Here is a 13,129-nt window from a genome sequence, read left to right as displayed (position 1 = left end):
GCTCCATACCAACTCTCCCATAACCCGCCAGGAATAATGGACAGTACAACCAACAACTTTTGTGCTGGGCAGTGGTGGGCCATAGCAATTTATTTAACTTGAACGTTAATACAAAAACCGGCATTAAGTGCCAACAAAGACCAAGCAGTATGCCGCCATCGACTCAAACCACGCAAGTCCACCTTGCTACCCCAAACCTCTTAACAAGAGCAATCTCCGCCTGCTGTGACTTCAGAAACCAACAAAGGGGAGTGGGGAGGGAAAACCGACTGCAACCTGTTCTAGGACTGAGGGGAGGGGGCAAAAAAACACCACAGTATATATATCCCCGGACCTCCCTTAGAAGAAAACATCCTGGCTTCATAACACTGTATTACCTATGGAGGTGCCACATGCAGTGTGCACCCTCCATAGTCAGTCAGGTGCCCTCCAGTTTGTCCTGAGTGTTTTACATGGTGCTTAGGGTCTACATTAGAATTAGGATACCAAAAAACTGGTATACTGTGGAATGCCTAACCATAGGCTACTAGTTATATTTGGTCTGCTTCCCAGATGTAAACTTTTCTTTTTCTTTTCTTCTTGGCCTGAATATTGCAGTAGACTATAGCCTATAGCTACATCCATGTTTTCCAGGCCGCCTTAGGGCTGCAGCCACCGATAATCAAATGCTGCACACTTGAAATTTGCTTATTTTCTTATGTTTTTTTTCTAGTGTGGGGGGGGGGCACTCTTTCAGTTTTGGCCTTATGCTGCAGTGAAGTTAGAATTGGCCCTGACTCTAAATATTTATAAGAGTTAAAGTAGATAAATAATATAGAAAAAGATACCGATGATTGGGTATTGTAATTATTGTTACATACCAGTGGTATTTAGCTATAATATTGCACATGGTGGTGGTGGGGGGGGGGTTAGGCTCCAGAATGGCGCTGCACGCCCTGCACAGTAAATGATTTTGTCTCGTTGCTGTGCTCAAACGCTCACCTGAGACAGGCTGATTACGGAGCTGCTGAAGTGGCCTTCCTTCACCCTTGTTTACTGCCTTATCTCATCACAAATTGCCCTCACTGCAAAAACCCTTGAAGGGAAAAAAGAAAGCAAGCTGGCAGATGTTCTGGACTCCCAGACTGATACATATCTCATTTTTTATTCATCTCTCAATGCAAAATGTGCAGTTCATAAATATTTTATTAAAAAGAAAATATTTAAAGGCTATATATAAATGTGAAGGCTGTTTGTGTACGCAAATATCACACAGGCTCTTGGTAAAGAAGATGCCCGTAATGTATTCATAGGCTGCAGTTAATTTACACAAGCCTGTATTCATAATATGCAGCGTCATAGCGCTCATCCATATAGCACCTTGTATTTACATTTCTTTCTTTTCCCAGCATAAGCTTTATAGTGTTAAAGACCACCATAGAGTTAGTATATATTATAACATGGTGATAACCAGGTCTTAAAGGGGTTATCCAGCGCTACAAAAATATGGACACTTTCCCCCCTCTCTTGTCTTCAGATTGGGTGGGGTCTTCAACTCAGTGCGGCGCTAAAAAATTATTCACAGAATAACACAAATTACAAAGTTATACAACTTTGTAATGTATGTTATGTCTGTGAATCGCCCCCTTCCCGTGTCCCATCACCCCCACCCGTGTACCCGGAAGTGTGTGGTGCATTATACATTACCTGATCTGTGTCAAGGGCCGTCTGCCATTTTGTGCCAAACGTCATCTTCGGACGGACGAATCCTTGCCGCCGTCCCCCCTCCGCCGCGTCATAACTGTGCTCAGCCGCGATTGGCTGAGCACAGTTATGCTCAGCCAATCGCGGCTGATGACGCGGCCACGGGAAGGTGGCGATTCACAGACATAACATACATTACAAAGTTGTATAACTTTGTAATGTGTATTATTCTGTGAATAATTTTTTATTACCTCTTTAATAGCAAACCGCACCTGACCTGGAGGCAAAGAGGGGGAAAAGTGGCCATGTTTTTGTAGTGCTGGATAACCCCTTTAAATAGTGCTATGATATAGAGGGATTTTAGACTTTGCTGGCACTAAGTCTCGTTGCTCTTCCAGCACTCCTCGAGCAGAGATAGCAGACGAGATTCGGCGCGGTGTCCGCGGGTGGGCCTCTGAGCGGAATTTCAGCGCCGATTCCTTAGTGTGAACAGGCCCTTAGAGTGTTCCTTCTTTCTGTATTGTAAAGTTTCTTGATAGGCATGGTACATTTCCTTTGTTTTAGTGGCAGTTGAGACCATGATTAAGCACACCTGCTTGAAACACGTTGGTCTACTTGCACTGCACTTTGTATTTTAACATGGATCAATTATAGATCTGTTTTAAGATATGCTACGCTTTGTAGTACTGGTCTCTACCCCCTTTTGATCCTACTTCATGTGCTTAGCTATATACACCAAAATTATACTAGCCTGAGATCCTCTAAGCATGGATGTATGTAAGCAGACTGAAGCGTTAGTAGCCTAAGATTTGGGTTCTAGCAAAAGGCTGCACCACCAAAAAGAAAAAAGCTGAACCACTCACATTAGTATGAAAAAATTATTTTATTATTAAAAACACCATAAAGACATAAATATGCGAATACCACTAACAATGGTCTGCAACTGATAACATGTAACCCTGAAATAAGAAATTGGTCTGTGTTTTTCTAATGTTTATACTTTTTTGTTTTGCTTATTTCTTTAAAATATATATATATATATATATATATATATATATATATATATATATATATATATAGAAAGAAATAAAGAAACACTATTGTGCTTCTTTATTTTTTATGCATTCATTTCATCGGTTTAGAGTGTCAACTAGGCGGGGCTTCATGGCAGTTAGGCCCCATCTCTCAGCTGGGGAGATTAGAACTTATGACAGGTTATGTTATTGATAACCCCTGACCAGTTGTTTTTTTTTGCATATTTCCTTCTGTTTTTTGCCCACGCACATTTTCCTTCCAATTTTGTTACAAATGATTGATTTTAAGGATCATGAATAGAGACAGTGTGCAGAATATTGCTGTTATTTTGGTGCTTGTGAATGAAACTCCTGGTTTGTCTCTGAATGTGTCTGGAGTAATCCAGAGAGTGGACCCTGGAAGGAGGAGGAAAGGGGGGGGGGTTTACAAGTAACCATGACAACAGAGAAATGATGTGTGTTGTTGAGGAAGAGAAGGAGCTCAGGTTTATAGTGGAAAATAGTTCAGAAGAAGTAATTACACGCTGCATTTTCACAGTGCTAGCAAGGGGGGGGGGGCTTGGGGCTACCTAGATTGCTACCAGGCTGTGGATAAAAGGAACAGACTCGAGCTAGAAAGATTTACTAAGTTTGCAGTAATATGAATGTACACAGACTGTAATGTATCTGGCTTTGTCAGTATTTACTCAGAATAAACTGATTCTTGACTCAAATGGCGTCTGTCTCACACCACACTCTCGGGCGTTCTTTACAATGTTGTTTATCCCATTGCTTTTATCTGGTATAAAAAAAACTGGCTAGAAAGAGGTAAATAAATATTACAGTAAAATTCAGTCACCGTGCCGTTAAAGGAGTATTCTAATATAGGAAAATTGTATTTAAATCACCAGAATATAAATAACTTTCTAATATAGTGTCATCACTAATCACTACTGGCTTCAGCGTGTTTTACCACCGATAGGAAATCAGCAGTAGACGGACTATAAAATGTGTATTGTCTACAGCTCCGCAGCTCCTCCCACTCTCCTAAGACAGCACATAATCTGCTGATGTCCCAGGAGGCTGGGCTGGATCGTGCCCACTGAGTGATGTCAGCATCTGACCGGCCTTCCTCACCATCTCCCTTTCATATATCTATTGGGACCTTTAAGTAGTTGTGTTTACAGCATGTTACCTTGTGATGAATGACGCTACAGAAAGAAAAGGCAGGATGTGAATACAGCGGGTGCTGCAACCACCCTGATGTAATATTCTGCAGTGAAATACATTTTTGATGGTTTCGGAAATGGGGCAGACAGCTAAGTAATGCTATGTTTTTCTGCAGCATTTTTTTTTTTTAAAGTGTAACTGTCATTTAAATATTTTTGCAGAAATCAATAGTACAAGTGATTTTAAGAAACTCTGCAATAGCTTTTTGAGTGCGAAAGAGGCTTTTTTTTGCCAGCCTCCCCCCTTACTTATCTGCTCATTATCATGAAAAAGTCTTCTTTATTACAGAGAAGCAAAGTGAAGACTGGTTATGCTGTGTTGAGTATAACCTATGATTGGGAAGGGGCTGAGCAGGATGAGTGAGCAGGAAGAGGAGAGAAACAGCTCTGCTGTTTTGATTATTGCAGGATAAATGCAGGGCTGCCTTTTCTCCTCTCTGTGCTCAGTCATCCCCCTCAGCTCCTCCCTCCTCCATATAACAGAATGGACAGAGAAATCCTTCTTCTTCTGAAGTGAGCAGGGGAGGCTGCAAAACAGCTTTTTGACTACAGAAGGGAACTCCTTTGCTTAAATTGGTACTGTGGCTTCATGATAGTTGGGTTCCATTTCCCAGGTAGGTAGATTGCATAACTGCCGCAAAGCCCCCTGCGTAGTTGCCACTGTCCACTAATAAAATGAAGCGATTTTAGAGCAGAAAGGAGACGCAGACAAATGTTATCCGGTATATATTGAATGTGCAGCATCAAAACTTGTGAACCATACATAGAGTAAGGAGGGTTGACAATATTACTTTAATAAAACCTGTTACAGAGAGTGGTGGTACTCAACTTTTTTTCTCCTTTAAATCCATTATTTTTATTTTTCGGAAGCAAATGCCTTGGATTTGTGTTTATAGTATATAGCATTAGATAGTAATGTAAGGAGTTGACAAACTGTTCCAACTAGTAAACAATAGGCACACACCTTGCATGTTTGTTTTTTGTTGTGTTTTGTTGTTCATTTCATGCTGATGTATCATATCTTATTGATAACTTTGTAAAAAAAATTAACAATGTTTTCTTTAAAAATACTATATATATATATATAGCATCTCTCTCACTTCCCAATTCAGGTATGGTGTCCAAGATGTACTTTTGCACTGTATCTATAGTAGTTTTCAGGAAACAAGTTACAGTTAAAGTATGCCAGGTACCATCCGAGGACATTATCCAAGGACACTATCTTTAGGCATATGGGACATATGGTATTATGTACTGGTGTAACCTTGACCAAGAAGCTAAACACAGTGTAAACATGGTGTATACAGGGTGATTTTTTAAAAAAATATTCCATTGAGCCTATAGAAGGTACATATGATGGGTACATAAAGATCTACTATGTTTATTATTCATTTATGGCAGATTTGTAGCAGAATTTATGGATGCTACAGCTGAATTGGGCATGAAGAAATCCCTGTGCCTTCCCCCAAGTATCCCTATTTAGATGAATGAAACTGTTTTTCAGTTGCTGAAATGTCTGCATCATATCTGACATGAGTGACTCTAACCTTACAACATTTGACATGGACCACTGGGGCATTGACAATGGACATGTATAGAGATTGTGGTCTCAATATAGTGAAATGTTGGTCGCTCCCAGTCTTTTACATCATAATCCTCTCTGCTTTGGCTGTTTCTTGTTTTTTTATGTAGAGCAGCAGCTGCTTTTGTACTAATATTGAGTGATTTTGTTGTTTTTCCAGTCAAGCTCTGATTCCGTCCTTGACCCGCAGCAGCTGCAGGCATTCAGTGAACTCTGCCGTCTTTACAAAGGAACCTCACGGGTACAGTAACAAGTCTCTTGTCTGTTGGCTCCGCTTGAGAGCTTCTCTGAGTGTTCACAAGTGTCAGACTAGAAGTGCAAATCACAACATTGCCTGATCTGCTTTCTGAAGCCTGTGTAAAACCACTGCTGTCTATGTTTTCTGTAGCCTTCACTTCATTGAATGTTACGATTACAAGTTAAATAGTACAATACAGATATTGCAGGACTGGATTTGCTATTGATCAGTGCCTTTTGTGCACGGTTATTACTTTACCTTGATAGAAAAATGAAAACCTTGATGCCATGGGACAAACTCAGTTCTGTTCTATTTGTGTATGTATGTATTTCACATTTTCAAGTAGAAAGCAATACAATCATTTGTAGGCAGCTCATATACATTAGGCAAAAAGTACACAATCCGGATACAAAGGAATGGAGGGTAAATTGCTCTAAACCAAGATAACAAAGAGCAGAACAGAGCGCAGCAGCAAATAATATGAAATCAGGATGACAAGAAGACTGCCAACAAACACAGAACTCAACCATCACTATAAGGCCAGTTTCACACTGCGTTTTTGAAATCCGTTTTTTGAAAAAAACTGATGAAAAATGGATTGCAAAAACGGATGCATTTGTGTGCATCCGTTTTGATCCGGTTTTCCATTGACTATCATTATAAAAAAACGGATCAAAACGGATCCGTTTTTTTTTTAAGGACACAAAACCGTTAAACGGATTGCAAAAACGCAGTGTGAACCCAGCCTAAGATGTTTATGTTTTATATACGGGAAGCAACATTGAATGGCTTAGGGGGCTGTCACTGAGAAGGGACCCAAAGAAGCATGGGGGAGTGCGCTGGGGGAACACAGGCAGGTAAGCATGGTGTCGGGAGCTAAGTAGTTAATTTTAAGTCTATGGCACCATGCATCCTCACAGTGGAATGAAAATCCACTGCGAGAATGAAGTGCCATTGACTTTCATAGAAATCAGTACTGCAGCGGATTGCACTGTGAAACTCTCAGCAGGAAATCTGCTGCGATACGTTGTGAATCCACCCTTAAAGGGAATCCCAAGTGAACTCCTGCTGTTAAATAAATCTGTACACAGTCCTTTCCCTCTAAGGCCTTGTTCACACGTTCTGTAATCTTATGAGCATGTTGACTTCTATTGGGCTATTCACACTATTCTGTAGTTTTACGGATCTGCAATCCGCAATGGGAGACGGATGCACTGAGGACAATTTTTGTTGCGGATTGCGAACAACGATTGCAGACATAATACTATACGGTCCTGAAAAACTACTGAAGATGTGAATGAGGCCTTAGGTTGGGATCACACTGCGTTTATGCATTTCTTTAAACCAATACATTATTAAATGGTTACTTTTACTGTGCAGAAAAAAAAGGATCTATTTTTATTTATTTTTTATAATGGAATAACTGATCCAAACAGATGCACACAAATGCATCAGTTTTTACACATAAAAACAGATATGTTAAAAGGACTGCAAAAACACAGTGTAGACCCACCCAGCCTTAGTGCCAGGTATACTGCCATTTACATCTTTTCGTTCTCATACCCAAGCCAGAAGGTGAACCAAAAATAAGATGATGCAGAAATACAATGGAATCATTTGTCAGGCTAGTCCTCTAGTGTGTGATTCCGTCTGCTGGGATGAATCGGAGACATTTCTGTGTTGGTGCTGGTTTATTCGTGATTGTCTATACATATGTATGAGTATGTAGGCGCCTACATAACTACATATACATGCGTAAGGCTTGTGAATCTGACGTTACTGAGAATAGAACATTTATTTTCAGATGACAGACGGCTTGCTAATATAATATGTATGCCGTAGGTGGAATTAAAGACCGTACAGCTAGATGACAGCTTCAATCTGGATACTTGTATGAGCTCATGGTTTGCTTTGTTATTGCCATACACAGCCACTTGTCCTTTCTCTACCTGGTTTACTTATAGCTGGGTCTGAATCATAGTTACTGCTGGGACTAAAATCTTAGAATGAAGCACATGGAGCAAATAGGAAATGTAATACAATGTGATGCTATGTTTTTATGAAATGTCTTGATGGACCAGGGGGTGATAACAATACATTGATGTTATAGGATTGAGCAGTATCAAGCATTTTGACATTGACCCACATTTGTCAAATTTTTGTCTTGGCCTGATAGCAGCCAATCACAGCGCAGCTTTGGTTTCTCAAAATGAGCTGTGATTTAGTACTGTTCTTTACACATTTCTATTACCTTTGTAGGTAACCTGTTAACTTTCTGCTGTTTTCCTCTCTGTTCTGCAGCTAGCTCTGCTGACTGAGCTGTGCCGCTCCCAAAGCCCAGAGAAATCTTCTGCCCATAACCCTTATGGCGGGGTTTCCTCAAGCAGTGTGTTTCAGAATGAGAACTTCCAGTTGCATCTAGCGCCCCCTCCCATCATTGATGATTAGTTCTGAAGTTCTTCTACTACTTGTTACACTCCAGCCATGGCCGTCCTTGTCACCTCAAGTCATCTCCTAGCCGCACAAGACAGATGTCCAGCAAGCACTGAAAAACCGCAACTGTGAAGAAGCTGTGTGTCCCATATATTTATACATGTATGTGTAAAGCAAACACTAATACACCAATACCAGTTTTCACATAAATCGTATTGTCTCTGTTTCACTGGATATATCCTACAACAGTGCAGAAATACAGAATGTCGTATTTATTGCCATCACGCCATTGGTCAGAGATTGGAAGTATATGCTGGTATGACCCATCTTCCCTGCTACAATGTACAATGTATACAGAAAGCAGCAGGGATCACAAGGACATTGGTGCTGGAGCCAGGGGGATTTAGCAGGTGAGTATTGGCTGTTTAGTTACTTTAACACATAGTCAGCAGAGCTTGATAACCCGTCTATTATCCATTGATCAGATGTTCTAGTTATTGGTGCCCAGTGTTAATGACTAGTTGCCTATTTAGTAGATTGATGACCTGATCCCTAATGTTCAATGGATTGTTGCCCCAAATCCCTTGTGTCCAATAGGTTGATGCCTTTCCGGAATTAAGTGATTTTTCACTTCAACCTGTTGTTAGGATAGACATCTTTCACTTGGACAGGTGCTTTTACTGCTGCTATTTATGGCTTCTCCAAGACTGCTGTTGCCTAAAGGCCGTTATATGCGGACTTGCAGTAGGAGAATAACACTTTCTGAGCACTACAATTGGTTTGCTGAGCCATTATATTGCTTTATCAGTCAGCCGCACAATCAGTATCTGGAACCTGTTTAGACTGGGTGATGTGTGGCCAATAACAATGATTTTATTGGCCGCACAAGAGATCCAATCAGCTGCTTTTGATCATACATCTGTTGTGTTTTGACCCTTTCACAAGGAATGAGCATTGAGTTAAAGTGTACCTGTCACAGAGTTCGTTGACCCGCTCTGTGGTAAATTTCTCTTTGCGGCAGGACGTTCGGATATTTATGGATACGAGCACGCTCAGACCGTAGTGCACGCGACCCCACATTGGATTAGAATCAGTGGGACCTTAGATCAGTGGACTTTGATAGTACTGCACTGAGAGGTAGGGGCCTGTCAGCCATAGAGGTAACAAGCAAAATGATCCACTGAACCGCTGCAATCTCAGGCGCAACTTATCAATAGTTTAATGTGGGAATAGTGGAACTAATAGCCATGTTACTTGTTCAGAAGTATACAACTGCAAAAGTATATGAAAAAATATCCAATGAAACACTGGATACAAAAAAAGCCTTCAATACATGTAGTCTCTATATCCACACTCAGCCTTACTGCTAATCCGTGTAACCGCACCACACAACACATATAATTATTTCAGCATACAGACGTACTGAAACTCTTCTATATCTGGGTATCTTGGAGCAATTTGTGGAGATCCAATGCTGGTAGGAGACGGCCTACGGAAAGGGGGGGGGGCATGCAGTCCTCCAGTAAAGTTAGACACGGTAAATTGTAGTCCTAGGTGTGTGTCTGAAAGAAGTCCATATGCAGATCCTTCAGTAAGAAGCAGGGGGTCATTTGATCCCAGTAGCCACTGGTGCAGAGTGTTTGAAGTGGGCGACCCTCCTGCTTCCTAGTACTGAGAGATCTGCTTGTGGACTTCTTTCAGACACACACCTAGGATTACAACTTACCGTGCTTACTTTACTGGAAGATTGCACATGCTCGCCCTCTGCCATGGACCGTCTCCTGCCAGCGTTGGATCTCCACAGACTGCTCCAAGACACCCAGGTATAGCTGAGTTTTAGTACCTCTGTATGCTGGAGTGAGCTTATGTGTAAAAGGAGTTGGGATGTGGGTAGATGGATTAGCAGTAAGGACCCTATTACACGGAGTGATAATCTGACAAATCAGGCCGATTATCGCTCTGTGTTATGGAGACAATGATCAGCCGATTGTGTCATCAGTTGATAGTGTCTTTTGGTCCAGACCAAAAATCATCGGGCATGACCACACATCGCTATATCTAATAGTGAAGCGCAGCCGATGGCTAACAATTGAATAACCTGTTATAAATCACCTCTCCATTCACGGTCTTCTCCTGTTCTTTACATCCTCTTCGGCGCTGTAGCTTCAGAGCAGCATGTTTGAGCTGATAAGCCCCTCAGCCGACCATTGGCCGCAACGGTCTTAGCCAGTGATTGGCTGAGCAGCCTGTCAGTGCCGGAGAGGAAGCATGGAGAAGGACCGGGAGCATGGAGAGGTAATTTATAACAGTTTAGGGCAAGGGTGATCATTAGCAATGTCCGTGCAGCCCCTACTAAATGATAATCGAGCCGTGTAATAGGCCTAGTAAAGGAGCGCTGATCTCCAAGATCGTCACTCATTTACAATGTTGGTCAGGCCGTCATAGGACCTTGAGGCTTAATGTGGATATAGAGATTACAAGTATTAAAGCCCTTTTTTGTGTCCAGTGGTTGCTGTAGATATTTTCCCATATACTTTACACCTTGTAGAAGGGCCTTTACAATACATATGCTTAGCTGTGAAAGTACAAAAATAAAAATGGCAAATACACTGCCAGACGCGAAGACTCACACCTGCTCGTCATAAAGCTGGAAGCCCTGGGGTTGCTATAAACAACATAATAATAGTACCTCTGCCATTATAATAAATAAGAGCTGCTTAGTGGATTCTCATTATTCTATATGCTTTCTAAACAGAAGAATTGTGCCTGTGCGGGTTACACAGACCTCTGCCACCAGACAACAGAAAAGAAAAGCATGAGCTTTCTTTATATGGAAGACATCACAATTTATTTGTTGTCCATTTCCCAGGAATGAATGCCAGAACTACTCTGCGGTGCAAAAGTATTAGGCACCCCGGGGATAGATATTCATTGCTGGAATTTTGTATGTTGTAAAAAATTAAAATGATGATAAAGTAAAAGTAAATGATGATTAAATTACAATTTATCCTGCTCCATAAGGTGCACTAGCTGTATCATCCAAGGTACAAGAAATCTGTCATGTTAAGGATCAGTCACAGAAACCGAAGATGGCTACATCAAAGGGGAAGATTCCACAGCATTTTGCAAGTAAATCCGCAAAAGCAAATCCACATTAAAGTTTTGTAGAGAGAGGATGTGAATTATGCTAGATGTAGATGTAAATTATGGGAATGTAAGAATCAATGCATTTTTTTTAAAGATTTTTTTTTTTGTATTTGAGGACTATCCTCAGAATAGGCCATCAATTTCTGATTTATAGGAGTCCAACAGCTGACACCCCCACCAATACCCCCCAAGTTAGAGCCACAGCATCCACACACATAGTGATTGGAGCCGAAAGCAGACAGCGCCGTACATTCTGTAGTGGTCAGGCCAGGCTACTGCAGCTCAGCTTCCATCCAAAATTTACACTAAAAGGTCTGCAGTGTATTCGATCTGTGTAAAAGAACCCTAACTAGAGATGAGCGAACCTCGAACATGCTCGAGTCCATCCGAACCCGAACTTTCGGCATTTGATTAGCAGTGGCTGCTGAAGTTGGATAAAGACCTAAGGCTATGTGGATAGTCATTGGCTGTATCCATGTTTTTCAGACAACCTTAGAGCTTTATCCAAATTCAGCAGCCACTGCTAATCAAAAGGCGAACGTTCGGGTTCGGATGGACTCGAACCCGAACCCGGTTTGCTCATCTCTAACCCTAACCCACCTCTCTCGAAGCTGGAAAAATCATGTCTGTAATGGATGGTCTACATAATAAAAGTACTACTAAAATATTATCCTTTAGAATGGAAACAAAACAGACTCACTTAAGCAGATAACCTTAAAGGAAAAGTTCAGTCTATATATATATTTTTTTTTTAAAGAGCCAGGAAGGAGGTGGTCCAACATACCAACATGCACCTACCTTCTCAGCTCTAGCACTGAGGGTCCGCTGTCCTCCGCTTTGGTTCATGGTCCCCAGCTGCTTCCTGGTCTGAACTGGAACCTGGGTCGTGATGTGTCAGGCCCGCTTAGTCAGTCAACAGCTGTAGGAGGGTTGTGCCTCGGTTGCTGACTGACTGAGTAGGACTGACACGTCATGACCTGGGTCCCCGCTCAGACCAGGAAGCTGCCAGGGGACTGTGAACTGGAGTGGAGGACAGTGGACCCCTACGCTGAAGCCGAGGAGGTAGGTGCATGTTATGTTCAGCCACATCATTCCGGCTTTTTTGAAAGAAAAAAAAAGTCTGAGCCTGGACTTCTCCTTTAAGGACTGATGTTAAAGGGAACCAATCACTTAAAAAACGCATGTAAAGCTATGGGAATGTGCTGTAGCAGCACCCAGCACACTTCCCAAACATGCTTTTATACCCCCCGCCCCTGCAATGTACAAGCCAAAAACATACTTTATAAACTCGGCGCCCTGTATGTAAATTACCCCCATGTAGTCCTCTGGGCGGGGAGCTGCGGGCAAGTAGTCACGGTCCCTGGGCGTTCTGCAGTGCTAATCGCGCCCCTCTGGGCGTGATTAGCCTGCATAATTATGGCAGAGTAATCGGAGGCGTGCTGTCTCTAACGTCAGCACGCCTACGTTCTTGCTGTGCCGCTCATGCGCAGTACAGCGGGTCCGGTCTGCGCCGTACTGCGCACGTGCAGAAAGCCTCAAACTCATTGGTGGAGATCCGGCAATGAGTTCGAGGCTATTTTGCACCTGCGCAGTACGGCGCAGACCGGACCCGCTGTACTGCGCATGAGCGGCACAGCAAGAACGTAGGCGTGCTGACGTTAGAGACAGCGTGCCTCCGATGACGCCGCCACAATTATGCAGGCTAATCACGCCCAGAGGGGCGTGATTAGCACTGCAGAACGCCCAGGGACCGTGACTACTTGCCCGCAGCTCCCCGCCCAGAGGACTACTTGGGGGTAATTTA

At 42.3% G+C, this 13,129-nt stretch overlaps 1 protein-coding gene and 1 long non-coding RNA gene across 2 annotated transcripts in view; one reads left to right on the top strand and one right to left on the bottom strand.

Annotated features, from left to right (window-relative positions):
* The window catches only part of VPS8 (VPS8 subunit of CORVET complex), a 129,650-nt gene extending 121,262 nt beyond the window's left edge, over positions 1–8,388 (top strand). The window contains exons 46-47 of the mRNA XM_069983279.1: positions 5,668–5,748; positions 8,047–8,388. Of these exons, the coding sequence (XP_069839380.1) occupies positions 5,668–5,748; positions 8,047–8,193 (228 nt within the window). The 3' untranslated portion in view covers positions 8,194–8,388. The remainder of the gene's footprint in view (positions 1–5,667; positions 5,749–8,046) is intronic.
* The window catches only part of LOC138800969 (uncharacterized), a 101,587-nt gene that overhangs the window by 65,103 nt on the left and 23,355 nt on the right, over positions 1–13,129 (bottom strand). The gene's annotated exons all lie outside the window — the stretch shown is intronic.

The sequence above is a fragment of the Dendropsophus ebraccatus genome, chromosome 9, assembly GCF_027789765.1.
Source record: "Dendropsophus ebraccatus isolate aDenEbr1 chromosome 9, aDenEbr1.pat, whole genome shotgun sequence".
NCBI lineage: Eukaryota > Metazoa > Chordata > Amphibia > Anura > Hylidae > Dendropsophus > Dendropsophus ebraccatus.
This window is presented reverse-complemented; position numbering and strand designations above follow the sequence as displayed.